Genomic DNA, 20962 nt, shown 5'->3' with positions numbered 1-20962 from the left:
CATGAAGCCTCTAAACAATGAACCAGAAAGGTCAAAGAAAATTCTCTGAATTATTATAAACCTGCTTTATTTTTACATAGTCTACTCTAGGGTCTGTTGTAGAGACAATATCCTAAGCTTGAGAGACCTTTGGACCTGACCTGCTTTAATTTTTCTTCTCTGCCAAAGAAAATTTGCTTCATAAGCCTTTGCTTGAGATACTTGAAGCTAGATATGACCTCATGTGTCTTACGTGTCAGCGTTCACCTCACTACCACACTACCCTCTGCTTAGCTCAAGTAGCATTCCTGTTTGAAACTCAGAGCTTTCAGGTTTATAGCAGTCTGAACGCCTACCCTCACTGGTATTTATGGCAGTCCAATATTTTAAGACTACGTCATTATGTCCTATAGAGGCATTTCTCATTTAAAATACTATTTATGATCCACTTGATTAAACTGCCCTGCTCAGAAAAAAAAAACCTCCTGGGAGTCTGATTTGAGCTTTTTGCTTTTCTTGGACCCACCTAGTTTGTCAGTTCCAGGCATTTTTTATCCCAAAGGCTGAATGTCACGCTGACAAGCCTATTTTACCCCCCTTTCAGGCTCTGCTTTCCCTCCCTTCCACCACTCCTCTTTTCCCAGCTCACTGCACCATTAAAAGGCAGTGCCTCCACATACATACGCTTACTGTTACTTTCCATTAGATATTTAGACATCAGATTACGCTCCTTCCCTCACAACAAATATTTTGTTTTATTAGCAGCCAGGAAACATTCCTAGACAGGTGTAGTTTCAAGTGAAGATTTTTGATGATACAGTATTTGGCAATACATGAAATGCAAACATTCACTTACTCGGTTTTATTTCTGTTTATTTAAGAACAGAATGCAACTGTCTGTAGCAATGTAACTACCTGAAACATTACCTCTATGCCACAAATACTTGTTGCACAAGCGTATCATCACATCAGAGCTAAAAAACAAATGCCAAAGAAAAAGAATATTTAGAAAGAATATTTAAAAAGAAGGCTAGGGACTTTGCAGGAACAGACACTCAAGTACTTTTGATTTGTCAAACTTCGGTGTTTCTCACACAAAAAAATTTCCTTGTTAATTCTATTAATCACTTGTATGATCAGTAGAAGCATCATCATTCTCTGAAGCACAGATATCTGTGGCACAGGGTGATCTTAACAAGAAGATATTTTTACTTCTCATCATAAAGACTGGTAATGCTCCTACACATTCACCATTGTAAGCCTTCACAAACTACAGCCACGTTAACTTCTTCCAGATATTGGACGGCAGGAAAAGAAATAGCAGAGGGAAGCGGAGTTCTTCTGACATTTCAGGTTTTTCCAGTTTTCTCATGGCAAAAACATAGCTTTGGCCAGGTTAGTCAACATGCACCTGTAATATTAATTCTACATTTCCTACCCTTCAGGATGGCTAACTGTGTGACGATAGCCTTCTTTTAACAGTGTCATTGGAATTTGATTTCATGATAAAGAATTTAACTAATGACTGTGAGAAACAGCACAGACAAAGGTCAAAAGTATTTTAGTGATGGGAACTGCCAAGAAACAGTTGGACCAAACTAATACGCAATCATGACAAACATTAACATGTGTAATAAATATGTAATAGTATAAAGTAAGTTTAACACGTTTCTCGTAACAGAAGTCAGAAGCAATATTTGGTTTACTCTCCTTTCCTGTCATCAAGGAACAAGAAACCATTCATTTTTCTCTGCCATTTCTTTAATCTTTCTTTCTATCATGTCTTACCTCATGTTGTATGCAGTAACAAAGCACTTTAGTTAGTGAATTTGTTAACTTTAAAAAACACATATTTGAGCAGGCTAAACAATGTTTTTGATCCTTTCTTGGATCTTTGGCCATTGTAGGGGAGATGAAACCAAAAAAGTGCTGTGCTAACAGCTCTGGCACTAGACATTCCGGTAGTTCTCTGACCCAAAGAAATACCTGATCTTCAGGCACAAATCAAAGGACAGCAAAAATTTGCAAAACGAACAGATGATTCCCCGAGTAATTAATACAACTGCCTTAAGTGGACACTAGTCCACATGGATTAGCCCATTTAAAGTATCAAGATTAATTTCTAGCTTTCAAGAAGGTTGATTATTTATTTGTAGTGTTGCATTGGTCATTACAAACTAGTCTTTGCTTATATTGACTCCCAACTGTCGTGTTTTATTTACAGCATATTAATGCCGGCCCCACTATATATATATATATATATACACACACATATATACATAGGTAGCTGGAGCAGCAAGATTGACTCCACTTTCCTCAAATGCCTTGAATGCACCTGTCAGTCACAGCATCTGGAAGCTTTATCTAGGTTATATTTATATATACATCAATCCTAAACCTGATGCCAACAGAGTTTTGTTACATTGCATCATCAATCATAACTTAAGAGGTAGCACACCTCAGCTATTTGCAAATTAATTCTGCTATAAAGGAATTTCTGCTCAAAGGTTAAATAAATCATGAAATATTTATACCTCACTGCAACTACCTCAGCTGTAATAGGCCCAGTCTCATTTGCCTGTTCATTTTCAAAACAGACAGACTAAAGTGAAAAATCGTAACAGAAAACAAGTAGGATGAAATTAATTTTGCCATCTCTAAGAGGATAAAGTAAATTAAAAAAAAATAAATCCAAACAGTACAATAATTATATCCATATCATCTTTTGTATTTCACATATACTTTGTGTTGTCCCCTCCCCCCAAGTCCAATGAAACTAATTTGAAATTCAGGGGCAAACCCAAATTTTTTTGAAGACACGTTTATCATTTCCTTCTTTCCGTCACCAGTCCCAAGACGGCAACAGTAATGATATAAGATCAAACAGAGGAAGAAGAAAAATCATCAAATAGTGCCTGTAAAAATACATTTGTTTTACATTTAGTTGCTTCATTGGATATCATTTAATCAGGGGCCAGTCAGCCAACTCTCACTCTAATGATTTTGCTCCTACAAGTAATTTCTTCAGTGATTAGGAGTCTATTCATATCAAATGGACTTTATCATTGCATTAATAATTCAGCAACTCCCACACCAAAAGAATAAAAAAGAGCAAAACAGATCCAATTCTTATCCCTCTGCTAACCTTCCTCCCCTGTTTCCTTCCCTCCCATCACAGAATATGACAGATTTGTTTCTTCCTAAGTGCCAGGATTTTACATATTCTATGACCTCTTAGAGGACTGCTAGTAGGCAGAAAAGATTAGACACCTTGGGGATCTTATATGCCTATGGAAATTTCCACTGCTAAGGAAAATAAATTTGTCACCTTTATTAATAACTGTTCCGTGGAGCTAGTCAGCTTGAGTATTTCTAAACAGCTTATAAATCAAGCCAAAGTTCATGAAAAGTCTCAATTCTTTGGCCCTACATCAGGAATAGGGCTGCAGATCTTTCTGGAAAGTGTACCATAATTCTTGATCGCAATTACCGAATCATCTTAAAATAATAACATTTATTGAATTATGTATGTAACGTTTAAAGTAACAGGCTGCATTTTATACACAATTCAAGTGTCACCATCTGTGTCAACAGATAGTAACCCACTAGGTCTCAGTAGTGGACAAGGCATACTGTGCAGTAATGAATCTTTTTATGATCGCAAGAAAGAGCAAGAAACCAAGGAAAGCAAAAATAAACTCCTCTATGTGTGTATCTTCATTTATTTTGCCATGCTTCACTTTTAAAGTGTATTGTAACACTTGAATATACGGTAGTATGTTTTTTTTGAGCACAATGCTATTGCAACATTGATTCCAGTGCATGATTTGGCCACTAAATGTTTTTCCAGGAATGAAGAAATAATTTTGCATAGATCAGTGGAGCAAAAAGTGAAATGCCATTTACCCAGCTTTACTAATCTTTTGATAACTAAAGCCTCTCCTTCAACTGCCACTGTTGTGAGGCCAAAGTCAGGAAGAATAAATTTGAAAAATAGTAAGGCTCAATGATGTTTGAAGAAAACAAAAGCTTCCATGACTAGCAGCCACCTTTTAACAAGAACGCTACAACTTTTCTTAGTCCGCTGCTACCTCCAAAGCCGTCTCATAAAGGACAAAGCTGGTGGCCTTTCCTCTACCGATTCCCATCAATTACAGCTTTTTGGCACTCTACTGACTGTGTCACTTAAGAGCATGGACTCCATATTGTGCTCCCTCCAGCGGCGTAGTCATCCCTCTCATGAAGTTTGCATAGCACACACACCGCTCAGTTTTCATCCCCACTGAAACACTGCCAAGAGCAGCACAGCAGACGGCCTCCTGTGCAAATGATAATGGTGGAAATCGTGCCACGACTCATTGCTACACAGGGAAAACATCATTTGCACATCACAGCAAATGGGTCTCTTCACTGGACATACATGGCCCCCATCCTAACACAAGAAAGCACAACCCTTGTTCGCATTAAGGCTTGCACAGACACATGTTTGGGAACCATCAACAGCCGCATCAGAGCAGGAATGTACTTTTCTTTTCAAACATAATATTATCTCCTAGCTATACCATTCTCTGAAAACACAGTAGGGTTATGCAAAATCAAAGTAACGTCTTGTGGCATGCATCTCTGAACAACAGAAAAAAATATGAGGTTTTGGCTACAAAAAGAATAATTCAAGAACAGTTGTTTTTCTTTCTCTTCTCAGGGTCTTTTTGCTCTTCTTAAAAGTTTAAGCAAGATTATCAAGCATGATCAAAAGCCAGAGAGAAATGTTTACACAATGTTTACTCCATTCCTTATATTTAGATGTATTTTCTTTCCTTAACAGAGATATTTTGTGGATGAATGGTGAAGTACCATGCACCAATATTTTCCTGTTTCTGTCTGACACAACCAAGTACTTCCAGTTAACAGAACTCATGCACCACATCTCCCTAGGTGATCATAATCAAACCCAAAAATTCACAAACTCTCCGTTCCCTTGCAAATAACTTAGCAAGAGGCATATGCATATACCTAGGGCACAACTGCATGACTCTAAAGAACCCCAAGTTCACTTCAGCTGTTTCTAACTGCATACTTATATTAAGCCTAGATTATAATATACCTGTAGCAGAAAGTATTACAAATCTTTAACAAGTTCTTCTTGCATGTCCTTACACACGTACGTACAGCTGGGCAAGTTCTTCCACTGCTAGATTGTAATTGGTACTGAAATGACCTGCTCCATTCCAATCACATGAAATATAAAATCAATTAACACCTTCTCTTCTTTCACCTGGCATTTGCTCACAGTGAAATTTAATATTGATTCTGATTATTCTTAACCTTAGGCTGCTGATCTTCAGTTACTTTTCTGGATATTAACCAGTGTCCATGACACGCAAAAGCCATCCCCTGAGGTGCATGTCAAATTTTGTGGCTATTAGGCCATCATCCATTATGTTTCAGGGCAATGAAAATCTTTGCCAGGAGACAAGCATTGCCTTACTATCTCCATTTCCCAGGAAACTCAATTTTGCAAAGCCTACAACTTTATTTCAGTTTCCTCCTTTCCCTATTGCCTGCTTGGCTCACAGTACGTTTTGTGCACGTGAACTGAACTACTTACAACTGCTGCCTCAAAAAGTCTTACCCTATATTCCACTCCTGCTATTTCAGGAGCTTCTAAGCCAAAAAAAACCCAAAACCTGAATAATGAAAAAGTAAGTTTAAGTCAACTGCCTCTGTATCCCTTTCTGTGATATTAGTTTGGAAAGGGCTTGCTTTGACCACACTCTACTTTTTTGCTTAGAATATTACAGAGCTTTAAACAGGGGAAATATTATTAAATAGGTGATGTGAAGTCTTGAATATTCTTTGCTTAGCATCCTTAGTTGCCTCAAAAACAAAAGGAAGATTTTATCATTTCTCAGATATTTTGATAACTCCTGTCATCGTCCTGACAGATGGTACTAAGTGTAGTTCATAGGAATCTGGAAGGTGAAGAGACAAAAACTGTGCCTACTCAGCCACATTTTGCTAGAGTTGTACACCATGGAATTCTGCCAGGGCTGTGTGATAGAAAGCAGCACGGTCAATATAAACAAAATCACTTGAAACAACAAAGCTGTGAGGGACAAATTTTATTTGCTAGCAGGTATCACAGAGGTTTAATAGAGGTCAATGATAGTCTTGGATGTTGTTTGGAGGCTCTCAATGTGGTAAGGAAACACATGCTTTCAGTGGATATGAGTGGGACTGGAAAGAAAGTTCTTTGAATACTCCTGTATGGGATAAACTTGAAAATCTAGCCAGTCTCCATTCTGTCATAGTAATTGCCTTTAAAAATACAAAACAACCAAAAATAAAACCAGTTTTTCTATATTAAAAAAAAAAAAAACAAAACTTAAAGGCATTTTTTTACATTCTTGAACCTTTTGCTCTGAGACATAATATCTCATGTGTCTTCCAGCTAAATCATATACCTGATCTGTTGGACATTAATCCTTTGTACACTGAAATGGCTCCCATTACTTGTAAGCCCTCAGCCTCCTGATCTTTAAATGTATGTTTCACAGAAGTTGCAAGATTACCAAGAATTATCCCTAATTTATAGCAACAACCTGTTTACAGTATCACTAAACTAGTAAAACAGAAGCAAATAGAAACAGAAACGAAGACTCTTGAGATGGAACATCAAAAGAATTCTCCCATATAAACAGATACCTACATATACAAATACAACTGCAATGAAAAGATAGATACATTTCTGCCTAAAATATTTCTCCTACTGGAAGTCCCTGTTTCCACACAAAGAAGGGAAAAAGAGGATACTAGAAGTAAAGATATATGCATACAAGAATGTATATACATAGACACTAAAAACAAATCCCAGAATCTCTAATTTAATTCTAATAAGAAACCAAAGATTTCCCTTAGAATTTTGTATACGTGACATCACATATTCTCTCTAACAGGGCTGTGAAAAGCTTATACACAATAATAAACACAATGTCATCATCTTTTGCTCAAGCATGTTATTCAACATATAGCTGAGAGGAGCCTCAAAAACTCCTCTCATTTAGTTTCTTTCACACCACCAGAACATGGAAGCTAAATACCGGAGGACTAAGAGACACCACCAACTCACAAATGATGTTCCACAATACCTTCAAGAGAACAACATGGGCAGGGATTTCTTTTAAGAAAAAAAAGATTATTAATTCCACCTAAATTATAATCACATCTAAAATTAGACACAATATAGCTAATGGAATGATAAAAGCAAAGTGAATGAGATGTGAGATTGAGGACTGCTAAAAATCCAGACCTAGGAAGAACCTAGACAGAAAAATAGAGCCTTAAATGTTATGTTTTGCAATATGAAATTTTAACTTCTTTTTCTTAAAGTTTTTGGGTTTTGTAACTGCTGAAGATAGTGATTACAGAATCTCACCCTAACTCTGACAAGTATCATTTCTCATATTTAGCTTTTACTTGTGTTTTTAGATCATTATAGTTTGACAAAATATCAGCCTCTACCTGTTTCTGAACGGATTTCTTTTGTGCAAAGACAATTGTTATCTCCCTACTGTTTGCATACACTTAAAAGGGGGGACGAAAGGAAACTCACCTTATGTTATAGGGAAGGAATTACCAAGGAAAAATAACTGATCATATTAAATCCTCTTTCTTTTGTACCAGAAATCTGTGCGAGGACAGAGGCAGTGCAGTCTTCTGCAGGTTAATTAGTGGTATTAATGCACCCCATGAAACCCTACAGTACTCCATCATAATCATGAATTTACTAAGAATGCCTCACCAAAAAAGTATTACATAAGCTTTAGGAGGAGGGAAAAAAAAACAACCCCAAAACACAACGAAAAGCTCACACAACAAGCCCAGCATACAGATCTATTCACGAAGATATTCTCACATTATTTTTCAGTAATCAGAAACACTAAATCCTATCAGTCTGTCCTGCCCCCAAAAGAGCTTTAAAGTCCAAAATTAGAATCTCTAATTTGAAACTTGAATTCGTATCCACAACATAGCAGGATTAAAATGCAAGTGTCCTTTGCACCCCATATCCTCCTCATCCAGGTGATTCATGATTTTAAACTCCGGAAGACCCATCAGTTTGCTTTTCCTGTGTAAGATTTAACAGTGCTGAAAATTACTAAGCTTGTAATAAATAGTAATTGCTTTTTAATCAGTGTGAAAATGTTTGCTGTTTTCACTAAAGAACACAAGACTGTATGGAGATCTGTCACGTAAACCTGTAGGATTTAGCTGAATTCACATCAAGCTTCATTTATGTATATATGAATTCATATATATGTGAATACATTTATATATGGAGCACTTCAAAGTCTCCATATATATTACATTATCACTGTTGATGTCAATGAAGTTTTCAGCTAGATGAAGTATGTATTTGTTGACAGCCACGTCAGACTGCTCTCGACAAGTCACTCATGTTCCTCATTACTCCACCGATGTGAACTGAAGCCATCCAACAGAAGGGCTCTGCTGCATCTAGGTGAGGATATATCATCCTGTCTTTATACCTCCATGCACAGAGCCAAAGCAAGAAACTCACCTGTTCTTGCAGTCCCTCAATGTCTCTGAAAAGCCATCAGTGAGGACTACCACGTAGCTAGCAGCTGTTTCTCAGACATCTCTAAATGAAAGATTTTCTTTTTTTTTTAAGGTATAGGGGTAATGAACATGACGAAAAATAACCTGGAGTCCAAGCACAGTGGGAGGGAGCAGAAGACATGGCTGTGCTGAGAGACGCATCCAGCTGCTGAGCCTGCTGGTGCATCTGAAGTAGACGGACAGGATGAAGGATTAGGGAAGGTATACCCGGGCTGCAGAAATTTGAGAGATGAGAGAAGTTTGCAAAAGTAAATCAGAACAAAGCATGGTTAGAGAAGATCAGGTCTAGAGGAAAATAAGACAAATGGGGGAATCAAGTCACAGTTGAGCTCTCAGAGATGTGAAGAGCAAGTGGAAAAAAGCGAAAAAAAAAAGTCAAACTATGAAATAAAAGTGGAATTAGTTCTAGTGTGGAAAATTATGAACAGCTGGCAATGAGGATGGCAAGTGTAAAAGCAAACAGTCTGACTTTAATACAGTAGGACAACATTAATAAGGAAGTTGTATATTACCATACTTTTCCAGTTCCTCACTAATTCTACATCTGATTTGGAATCGTTCACACCAAGCTAGGAGTATGAACATTGCAAACAACAGTACTAAAACACAGTATCTCTTCCAGTGATTGTGATTTATGAAGGCTCCAAGTCAGAAATTCAGAGGAATGGGGTGGTAAGCAGGAGCACCTCATTGGTGCAAAACAGATATTTTCCTAAACTCAAATGCAGCCAACTTTCCACCCTTCAGTAACCAAACGCAAACATGAATATTGTAGGTCTTGAGCAGGGTACTGTGGAAGATAAAAATAGTTCTGCCTAGGACAAACACTTGTCTCTACAGGCTCATAGCACAGCAGTTGAGAAGCATGAGGCGCACTTTCCATTTCTTAATAGAACATCAAATCACATGCTTAGCTACTTGCAGATTAAAACTAGCTGTGTTACAGCTGTGTGACTAGTGATACGATCAAAGGAGCACATAAAATTCTTGTAAATATACTTGTCAATTTGAGATTCTCCAGGTACAGCGCATCTCCAAAAAAAGCCAGTGTACAACATACAGCAACATGAAAAACAGCAGAAGAGTGCACAATACCCATAACTAAACTAACACATAACGGGAATATGTAAACATGCTTTATCTCCTATCGACTCTTAAGCAGCATACAGGGGAGCAGAAACATTAGAGAACTGAATTGCAGAAGATTGAGGGAAGATACTGGTGCTTGAGATAAAAGAGAATGTCTCTCTACATGTTATATCAGAACAAGAGGTGGCAGGAGCAGACACCAAAGAATGATTTTTTGTAATGCTCTTTCTGATGAGCATGACCTAGCAACTGTAGAGAATGCCAAAATTCTTTTTTTTTTTTTTTAATCTTGCTGAAGTGCTGTCATAACAGCAGTCCAGTGAGACAAAAGGGCAGTCAAAACTGCAGTCACACTTTAAGCTCAGTAACCATTCTACTATTCTCTGATAGTTTCCATTTTAATATGAAAATGTTTTCACATGTAAATGACTTATGTGTGCAAGCAGAAGTCTTGCCTGAAAAAAAATGAAGAAAATCATGGCAATACATCAAAGAGAAAACCCCAAAGAAAGCATCTGGTTGCTGGAAAGAACATGGTATGTTCCAATTCTCCCTTTATTATGTTTTTCCTGTTTCTTTTTAGTGGCAGATATTTACAGACAAAAGAAAAGAGTGGAAGAAACACAATGAGAAATAGCAACAAGGAACACTGCAAGGGAAGAAAGGTTAATTACAGCACAAGAAAAGATGCAAGGAATGTGGAGAATGCTAGCAAGTAAATAATTCAATAATCTACAGTCATCATCTACATTCCTGAACTACGTTGAAAGCAAGAGTATTTGCCCTTAACATTACTGACAACAGTGGGAGTTTTAAACAAAGACTCCCTTCGCAGCATGGTCTGTTTTTGCCAGCACCCTTGTGTCAACAGCTGATTACAAAGGAACCTTTCCAAAGGGAAACTGTACTACCTCTTTTAACAGTTTTGTTAATACAAGCTTGTAAATACCTTGGAGCAGCCCAGAAGCATTGTCAAGCTGAAATTAATGTCGTGATCATTGCACTCAGTTGAAAGAAAACCTCAAGGTCAGTGTCAAAAAAATGCAGCAATAATGCACTGGATCCCCCCTCACCGCTACCATCTCTGCTCTCAAAACGTACTGGAGTCTAGCAGCTCATAAGGAATAAAAGTACAAATCAATAAAGCCAGAAGACTGATGTGGTCTTACAGACGTATTTCTTCACAATGGTATCAGCATACTATAAAGTAAGAGTCTTACAGGGGAAATGCAAGCAGAGCAATAGAGACAAGAGGATATATGAGTGAGGACTTCTTAGCAAGTTGGGAACATTCAGCATTCTTAATGGGGAAAAAGAAACCTAAAAAACCAACCAACCAAACCACCCCAGAAAGCCCAAACACCAAACTCAGTATAAAACTAAAATTAAGGATATGTCATCATGTAACATGGCACAACATAAGTGGATCTGCAGAGCAAACCAGTAGATGTTGAGGACCGATACCTAACTGTCTCAAACAACAACAACAAAAAGGGTAGGATCATTCCACATGAGCACTGTTGCTTAGAAAACCAGTTTTGTCTACAAGACATAGTAATTCTCTAAAAATGACCTTACTAGACAAAATAAAATGTACAAAGCCCACAGAAAACCAGCATACAGGATTATGTCTCAGCTGGACTTTCTTGGCTTCATACATGTACAGTATGTTTTTGCAACACTTGCTTTTGCAAATGAAGCTGATACAATATGATTAGGTAGCTGGGGGCATCTTTTCATGTGACTCCAGAAATTTCTTAATGCTTATATGAAATGTAGCAATCAAAACAATCTGTTTCCAATGCCATTTTACTGCCAAATGGGGGAACTCCCCCCAGCCATTCATACGTATTTGGACTTCACAATCATCTTTTAAGTAATAGATGCAATTAGACTTAAGAAAAAAAAAGAAAGAAAACTTAACTGTACCTGTATGTTGTTCTTCAATCCAAGCTTGCAGATACATGAAGAGGAGTAGACCAGCTACTCCAAACATCAGTACAGACACAAAGACTTGTCTGAGGTTCATGTCCCTATCAGAGGACTACTTTTCAGCTTTCAGAAGGGCACATGGCTCACTTTTCTGAAATTTTCAGTGTGTCTGCATCTTCTTCAGTAACTTCCCCTGAAACAGTGACCTGGAATAAAAAGAGAGAGAGAGAGAGCTAGTTCTTGTGTCACTTTTTTATTCTTCACCACAGACTGTGTAAACAGCATACTAAATACAAACTGGAGCTCTTAAAAGCTATTACTTTCAATGTGTAGATTTGTGATCACCACCTTGATATCCTTTCTACCCCTGCATGGGTTTCAAGTGCAACTGTTTCTCAATGTGGCTGCAGAGACCGTTCCACCTCCACAGTGGCTCTGCTGTAATGGAGGGAGGTGTCATACCAGTATACCACTGCCCACCAACCATCACAGCCGAGAAGCTACAGCAGCAGTTGAAGGCTACCCCAACTGGCCAGGTTGTGCCCTGGTGCTACCAGCCCCCTGCTATTTGCAGCCCAGTGCCTCTGCTTCTGGGCCACGAGAACCTGTGTGCCCGAGGAAGAATGTCTGCAGTCACCCCTGCAACACAATGACTCTGCTTGCAGTGCCTCAGCATTGGTTCAACCTATGCTTCTGGGAGTCATATTCTGATGTTCACCCTCAAACATGAATCCAAACTGAGTTTTGGAGGGTTAGGGAAGGTCATCATAAGATGATATCAATAATGCAGCAGAAAGTGAATTAACAGTTCATCTTTCTACCCAGCTATTTCACAACATGGGAAAGACTAGTCAAAAACTCAGTTCTTGCCACTAACTTAAATGGAAATGAGATAAAATGTAAAGCTTTACCAAAGCTTCTTGGGCAGCAGAGAGCCCAGAAGAAGGAAGTAATTTTCCTGATACACCTGCCACAAAAGGGCCATAAAATTGAGTTTGTAACAACAGAACAAAGGAGACACTGAGGATCATAAAAAAACCCCAACTCCTTAACCTGAATCAGATATATTCACTTTGAAAGCATATTACTAGAAGCAGAGCAGCTGTTGAAACTGGCCTGCACAGGAAGGGGAAAAGTGCTGAAATTCAACACAATAGACACTCTGTAAATGAGTATCTGATAGAAGCATTTGGTAAACTCCCACAATGAATGCAAAGAATAACTCAAGCTTTTAAAGGAAGACAGCCTACTGAAAAATATTTGAAAGAGAAATCTGTTAAAAGAAGAGAGCAGAAGTACACGAGCATCCAAACAACAAAAGAAAATGCAGATGTTCAACAGTTATTCTGAAATGTACAAATACTCTGTGTTCAACAAGTTTGTATTTTCTAATAACTAGGCACTGTTACATCTATAATTGCTGAGTTTCTAAAAATACATACACATAAGACTAGCAGGAACTCCCATTAAAAATAGCTGTTAAATGAACAAAGTAACTACATTTTCTAAGAGATGACAGATTTCAAGACCAACAAAACTGTGTTCAGGTCTTTACAGAATTCTTTTCCTACTCTGTGCCATTAAAATTATAAAGTTCTCTGTGAAAGACAAACTTGCAAGCAGAAAATGTAAACAAGAGTTTAAATATTAATCGTTTTATATGTAATTGTCCTTTAGAAGACAGATAGCTAGACTTTAACAGAATGTAAATGTTCTGACTGAAGTCTTTTTGTGAGGGTGAAAGTATCTCATTTGAACCTGGAACACAAAATGAAGGTGAGTAGGTGCTTTATTCCATCTAGTTCTTTCTGCCTTCATTCTGCAGAGACAGAATTTCCGATATGTTACGTAGGTGTACCTGTTTGCAGCTATTGTGATGATGCACAGAACCGGAAGGAAGCAGTGAAAATTGGGCAAAAGCAAGGAAAACAATTGGGAAGTTGTATGAAATGCCTTTGCAAGGGTAGTGGAACCTCCTTCCAGCCAACTCTTCATAAGGTATTACCACTTGCACTTTTTCCTACAGTGCCCTGTGCATTCTCTGACATGCAGTCTTCCTTATCTACCCTAAAAGGTTTACTCTGGTGTCTCCTCCCAGTCTTTGCACCTAACTTCAGTTATGCAGCAAATACAGTTTGCAGGTCAACTCCAAGCATAAGCAATGCTTCAAGACCCATTACTCTGAAGACCAACAAATACAAACCTCTTCTATTTTCTCCCAGACAAAAGCTGTGTTGTTCATGTAACAGGACATCGACTGCATCTGGATCAGACAAAAAAAAAAAAAAGTCAAATAAGACAGGCATGAAGGTCTGAACGAGTATCTTTCAAAGAAAGGAATTAAATTGCAGGTACTAGAAAGCAGAAATCTTTCTTTTGATAAAACTCTTCAGGATTCATAACTTTCTCTTTTACAACAAAAAGCAAGCAATCCAGACACACATGGAGTTAAGACTTGCATGCTTCCACATAAGACCACTTCTGTGGTTTTGTCACTTGTTTCCATCTCTGACTACACATACAATCCTCGTATTTTCAGGCCTTCTTTCTGAAAAGAAGTATCCATAGGTGGGCAAGAAATGCTTTCATGGGCCATGTGGACAAAACTTTACTTTCAGCATCTTGCATCACATTTCCAGGAACATTTCTGAGACATGCAGGCTGGCAATGCTGCTCCCTCCATCCCCTGCCCCTGCCACCACCATGAATAGTCTTACATGCCTGCACACCTAATTCAACTGAAAACTGAGACATAAAAAAGGAATGAGGACCTTATTGCCAAAGGAAGTGAGGAAACACTGGTTTAATCAAACTACAGCCCACAAAGGATTTACCCAAGGAACGGTGCCAATGTTTTTTTTTTTTTTCTTTTAGCAATACCAGCCATCATATGCATCCATGATGCACAGTGGCACAGGATATGCATCTGACCTTGCCAAAACACCATCACAGTTGCACACAGTAGTATCAACAAGGCCTGCACCATCATCTTTCAGATCCACAGTCAAATGAGGAGCATTTCCAAGTAATTTAATCTGTGCAGAAGAAAACAGATGTTTCTCTAGTAGGGTAGTTTCAGTTTTGAGTTGACAGAAGCTCCTAAAAGGAAACGGCAGTTCAAGTTGAGGTATTTTTTTAATCTAACAAACAGCCTACAGATTTACTCCAAAGTCACCAAAGTTATCTTTATATCAAGAGTTTTCATGCTCCTTGCAATTAGTTTATTTAGATTTAATTTATATGAAACTGTACCCTTTGTTTATGTGTTGGCTATGTTTCAAGATTAGTTTTTAAGTAAGACTAACATCAGTTTTAAATCAGACTACCTATTTTAGCACAGGTTAGACTTTGAATAGATCGAACCCACACAAAATCTGAAGCTATTCTGCTACCTAAGAAGACTTTTAAAGGCTTTTGAGCTTGAGTAAGTAGTTTAATTTATTTAACATAGTGATTTGTAACCCACATATAAAAAAATGATAGCAGCATTAAAAAAAGTCTATGCCTATGAATCTTCTAGTAGAACTTGAAAAATGGCCATACAACACTGACAAATTTGCTCCTTCAGTATTAAAAAGCAAAGGTAGCAGATAACACTCCAGCGTCCTAGCAAAGAGGAAATACCTGCAAATATTCTTTAATCAAGATGAATGGTCTCTTCTGGCTGTGAAAGAAAAGCCAACAAGCAATTAATTTAAACCCAAGTATTTTCCAAAGGAGATCAGCTGTATCCAGCCAGAGGTTCAGGATCTGTAGTTAAACTGTAAGTCTTCCCTTGCTCCCAGTCCTGGGCAGCATTGTCCCACTGAGCAATAGCTTGACCATCCTGCTGGATAGGATGCTTGCTATCAGGAAAACTAATGCAGCCTAAGAAACTGTTTCATCCCTCTCAACTGTGCTTAACTCTACTACATCTTTAGCCCAACCTCCCCACCATCTCTTTTGGAAGTATGGACCTCAATGTCCCATCTGTTTCAACTTAAACCTTCACAGAAAAATTACACAGTGACCCATGCTCAAAAATTTCAAGTCTTTTTGAGTACTGGAGAGAGATTACTACATATTGTTCTTATTCATCATGGAGAAACAATCTGGCAGACAAAAACATTACACGCCTTAGATGACAACACAGACTTCTTTGCAGCAAAAATTTAGAAACCTGACAAGTTTATAATCAGTCATTTCTGAGGCCAAATTGTTTAATTCCATTGTCAAATTTAAAAGTATCAGGAATCCACATTCCACAAATGTAAAATCCTTGCATTTTTCCCTGTCGTATTTTGGGTCCAGTTCAAAGAGGCACATTCCTGTACTGGGCAAACACAAGCAATTGAAATAGCATAGCCACCCAAAAATAGAGAAAAGTGCATCTCCTGCTTTTGGCACAATTCCTCATTTCAGCACATCATTCACTTTTCTCTTCTTGGCAAGCAAATACACCTGCAGCTGAGGAGAGGCACTTCCAGCACTGAGGTACCATTCCCAGCTTCTTCCTATTCCAGACCACACAAAAATCAATGGCATCCGTTCACAGTATTTCAGCTGATTTAAGATTTCCTTACCACTATTACCCTTACCACCACTTAGTTCCGAAGTCAAAAACACATAAAAGAAAAACATTATGTTGCCTCAAACTACTTAGAAACTTTTCTTTTTAATTCCCCTCCACCTTTTCTCTTGATGATCAAGATGAGTGGTTAGCCAGTAGAATACTGATGAATAAAACAGATGCTCTTTATAATGGTCAAAGCATTCATATTACTGTGGGCTACCACAAATTCCAACCCACTCAGCATCTCCTTAAACACAACTAAATTAATGAAAGCAAAATAAGAAAAAGGACACAGAAAGCTACTGCAACTCCCTAAACATTTTTTTTTTACTTCCCTCCTTCTTTCCTTACCCCAAGCTGCAATACATTTTCTGATGCCTCCACTGGAGTGTGACAGCAAGAAAGTTTTGCACTGAGGAATGTCCTATTGGACACCGGCCCAGGCTACTTTCAGTTCAGTTGGTGGAAGGAGGTAAAGATACCTTAATCCAGCGTTCCTCCTCTTCCCTTACTTCTCATCTGTTACCCTGTGTCCTACTTCACCTGTAGCTGATCCTCCAGGATCATATTTCCACTGTCCACATCTCAAATTTCCGGCTTCACAAAAACTAGCATGAGGCACAGTTCCAACCCTTAACAATGCCTGCATAGTTCCTCATATCAGGCAGTACTTCTCTTTGTTCTAGTTTATTCCAATGGTTGCTAGTAACATATATACAATATTTGCCATCTTCTCTCTTCAGCAAGCTACACTGAGTATTGTGGTTTGGTGAGATCAAAGTCCTTACAGAAATTTGGATTAAATATGTAACCAGATGCTGCTGACTGAATTTGTCGAAATAAAATAAAATAATTAAAAAAAAAAAACAAACAAAACAAATTAAACCTCAAACAAACGAAAAAAAACCCCAAAATCTAAAACTGAATTCCCATAATGCAGCCCTGCCTGGCCACAGAAATCTGCTGAGGGGGACCAGGGTGAGGAATAGTGAACAATCCAGCAAGCCTCATTAGAGGGGCTGAGTACAGGGTAACATGCTCAGCACAGCAATGAGATTTTCTCTTTCCCCGTAACAGGCAGTGTTTCAACACCTGGTGCCAAAGGGGGCGATACCCATCACCCAGGCCCTCCGACACCTCAGCAACTTCTTCACCTGAAGAGCTGCTTCTAAGAAGACTGTGTTGCAGTGTTAACTGAAGACAACATCTCGCCTGAACAACTTTTATCACTGGCAATAACAGAAGACTACTACCTACCAACTTTGCAAATCAAGTCAAGTCAAGAGATTTTTATTACAGAGTTCTGTAAGACACAAATAATGAAATATTTTGTATGAAATACATAGGGATTTCTTTTCAAAAAAAAGCTTCCTTCCGTCACCCACTGAAAATCCTGAAACAATAAAGCCCCTTTAAAATAATAGAACTTAAAATTTTAAAATGTGAAGAGCAATGGGGCAATTCCAAGCATCAACATAAACAATGTAACTCCCCACCCAGCCAAGTTGCACACATTTAACATTTTCCTTCTTCACTCTCCCTTGTAATACAACAGACCACAATACTGTTAAAGCTATAATGTTTTGTTATTAATGCAATTTATAGCATACAACATGTTATACAAAACTAATAACGTGTCAAAGAAAACATCGTTTGCATTTCATTTGGTCACTTTAATCTATTACAGTCACTATTTCCTCATTATCCTTTCACAATATTTTCAAAGAAAAATCTCCTTTTAGTGAAGCAATTGATGTAAAGAAGACAAGACTTATTTTTATTAATGAAGTATATATTGCTTTCTGATGTCATTACATCCTTCCATAGGAATTGTACCAGGTGACTGAAAGCAGTCCATACCACCTGCATTGTTTCTAAGAACGTGCACGAATACAACCACGTACTTATCCTACTCCTTATCCATAAATCCATAAAATGAACTTCAGAGCGTATTAGTTTGATCCACACAGCAACCCTCAGCCACTTGTAGGTTAGTTTAAAGCTGCAATTCTAATAATTATTCTTTCTAAAGAAACAAACAAAATCTATTCTTGTGTTAACAAGAGATAAAAGCAGAGTTGTCTTACCCATAATTATGCATGTTAACACATCAGTCTGATGAAAAGTTTTGCTGGCTTAAAAAGAACAGAGAACATACTCCAGTTGCACAGAAAATCATGGGTTTGGAACTTTACCAGTTTACCAGAATATTCAATACCAAGGGTTTCACTCTGCAGCAGCAGGACGTCTCACTTAATAAAGGAAAAAGCATTATTATTCTTCATAATAGCTCCCAGTCAGGACTGGAGGACCCTACTGCACTTCTGCAAAGACAGGCTTGGTATCCTTAGCTCTTACCTGCCTGAAGCACTGAGCAGCCCCATGGAAGTCACCTGGATTTGGGGAAGTTAAACTGCAACAAAGCTCACGAGACAGCAACTTGACGGCTCTCAATCTCCTGGGAGAACTGGAGGTGGACTTTCTTCCCCCTCTTAAGACGGAGAAGATTAGGAAAAAGGGCAGTGTCAAAGCGAGATCTTCCCTTTCTTAAATGGGTGAAATTACACGATCTTGTTTATTGACTGCAGTGAACCGAAGTGTTATCAGCATGCCAAACAGACTTGCAGTCTGCCCCAATCATTCACTCCACTGCTTGAAAATGCACAGGCAATGCTAGACATTTTTTTTTTTTTTTTTATTTTGGAGACGTGCCCTGACTGCTCGATTCCCGTCGTGTGACGAGGGAGGGATGCGAGGGGTGAGGAGTCAGCAGAAAAGTTCGTCCTTCGGCGGAGCGGGCTCAGCATCCCCTTCGGCTTTCGGGGGACGCTCCGGAGCCCTGAATCCCAAAACGAGCCGCATCCCCCCTCTTTCTCAGACAGGAGGCGACCCTCGGCGGTCAGTCAGGGTCCCTCTGGGGAGACCCAGAGGGGGGCAACGCAGCCGCTCGCCCGGGTCAGCGCGGTTCCCGCGGGCGGCCGCACTCCCTCCCGCCGCTCGGGAAGCTCCCCGCGCCCCGGGGCTGGGCGGCACCGCGTCGCGACGGGCATTAACAGCTGCTGCTTGCGGGACCGGAGGGGAAAACCCGCAGCAAACCCACCCAGCCCCGCGGCAGCCCCTCACCTGCCCGCCGCTCCGGGGAGGCGCCGCCGAGAGACAAACTTTCACCGCAAAACTTTAGGAGCTGGGCGGGCTGGGGAGGGGCCGCCGCCGCCAACGGGACTCTCCCCTTCTCCTCCCTCGGTGCCCGGAGGGTGGGTTCCCCCGCCGGGGCAGGTAAATACAAGAAATAGGAGGCTCTCCCCGCCGCCTGCCCCGCCGCCGCTGTGTCTGTCATCGCCTCCGTTCCTGCCGCGGAGCGCCCTGGAGATTAAGCGCTTTGCTAACAGGTTTTGTTTGCTCTTCCATAACCAGAGGTGGGCTCTCCCTTTGCTAGCAAACAGACGGGTCTAAGCTACCAGGTGGAGGCGAGTCATAGCTGGAATTAGCTACTGAAACAGGTAGCGTAAAAAAAACTTTATTGCCCTCCACGGGAAAGGGGATGACAGAGGAAAATACGCTTCTTAGCACGCGTGCCTTGCAAGCATTGTGGGACCTGTCCCTGCCCGTCACAGGGGGGTTGCAACGAGATGATCTTGAAGGTCTCTTCCAACCCAAACTATTCTATGATTATAAGCTTATTATGACAATAAGCCTGCCACACGTAGATAAGTGGCATTCTCTCTCTTTAGTGGGCACTTTGCTTCACTTATACATGTCTTCAGGGAAGTTCTCGAAGAACTAGCTCTAGCTCTTGCTAAGATGCTGTGCTCAAACCACTTCTATCCCACTAGAAGATATCCCACTAGAAGTGTTCTACCCAAACATTCGCTTTTGGAATGCTCCCTGAGTCACTGCCTCATCACTCACAGCGTAAGCCCGCGTAGAACAGCAGTAATGTAACACTTTGCTTTTTTACATCTTTTACCCTGAGAGGTCTCAAATATTATGTCACACGCTGTTAAGCCAACACGCAGGAATCACTTCTCCAGTGCTGAACATCACCAAACAGCTCAAAACAGCATTTCAGAGGAGATAGTAGAGAGCTGTGTGCTGCTTTGATTTTCAGGGAAGTCTAACCTAGCAGAGCGCAATTACCCTGACTGGAGCTTAGATGTTGTGGAGTCACACATGTTCATTGAAAACTGCTCCAGGATCTTTAGCAGCCATAGGAAGCCAAGACCTGCATGCAGGGGTGTTCTATACGGATTTTCAATCCAAGAGCTAAACCATCCTGCTCCTGCTTAGTTGGGATTGTGTGAGTACATATAGCCTCTCCGTGGTGCTATAATTTTTTTCTCTTTTATCTCACTTAAGGATCTTCTTAGTCACAGTTCATTATAGAGGCTAGCAGCTCAGAGCAGACCCAGAGAACAAAGATTTTTCCTTTAAAGCCAACCATGCACCCACTTTTAAAGTTCTGGTAAGTAAAGACTCTCTCTCACACCTGTAGTTTGTCTGGCTCCCTGGTAGAAATAAAGGGGGAGGAAAGAGGGAGGGAAATAGGTTTAACAGTCATTTGCAGTTTTGCAAGAGTTGACTACATTTCCCCTTTTAGACAACCTGGCAGGCAAGTGATACTACCAAAACCATATGTTCTAATAAAAAGAAATGCAACCTCATATTTAAATTACAGATCTCTTAGTCTTTGATGGCCACTGAGATTTTATAGAAAAGCAGCATGCCTACTGAATTTTAGTTTCATGAGTTAATACACTCAGAAGATTGTAC

At 39.5% G+C, this 20962-nt stretch overlaps 2 protein-coding genes across 10 annotated transcripts in view; both read right to left on the bottom strand.

Annotated features, from left to right (window-relative positions):
- The window catches only part of AQP4 (aquaporin 4), a 112735-nt gene extending 101014 nt beyond the window's left edge, over positions 1 to 11721 (bottom strand). Inside the window, exon 1 of the mRNA XM_054058155.1 lies at positions 11638 to 11721. The gene's annotated coding sequence lies outside the window, so the exon portion shown is untranslated. The remainder of the gene's footprint in view (positions 1 to 11637) is intronic.
- Positions 1 to 19442, bottom strand: part of CHST9 (carbohydrate sulfotransferase 9) — a 93016-nt gene extending 73574 nt beyond the window's left edge. Inside the window, exons 1-7 of one of the 9 annotated variants that reach the window (XM_054058145.1) lie at positions 19316 to 19442; positions 18551 to 18683; positions 18280 to 18327; positions 15265 to 15304; positions 14572 to 14739; positions 13844 to 13903; positions 11638 to 11846 (exon numbers count right to left, since the gene is read on the bottom strand). In XM_054058145.1, the coding sequence (XP_053914120.1) occupies positions 11638 to 11737 (100 nt within the window). In that variant the 5' untranslated portion in view covers positions 11738 to 11846; positions 13844 to 13903; positions 14572 to 14739; ... (2 more) ...; positions 18551 to 18683; positions 19316 to 19442. Of the gene's footprint in view, positions 1 to 11637; positions 11847 to 13843; positions 13904 to 14571; positions 14740 to 15264; positions 15305 to 18279; positions 18328 to 18550; positions 18889 to 19315 lie in introns of those variants that run through there. The other 8 variants (XM_054058142.1, XM_054058146.1, XM_054058147.1 and 5 more) reach the window with 8 other exon arrangements.
- Positions 19443 to 20962: the final 1520 nt, after the last annotated feature.

The sequence above is a fragment of the Cuculus canorus genome, chromosome 2 (assembly GCF_017976375.1).
Source record: "Cuculus canorus isolate bCucCan1 chromosome 2, bCucCan1.pri, whole genome shotgun sequence".
NCBI classification, from domain to species: domain Eukaryota; kingdom Metazoa; phylum Chordata; class Aves; order Cuculiformes; family Cuculidae; genus Cuculus; species Cuculus canorus.
Note: the sequence above shows the minus strand (reverse complement) of the source record. Positions and strands in the feature narration are given on the sequence as shown.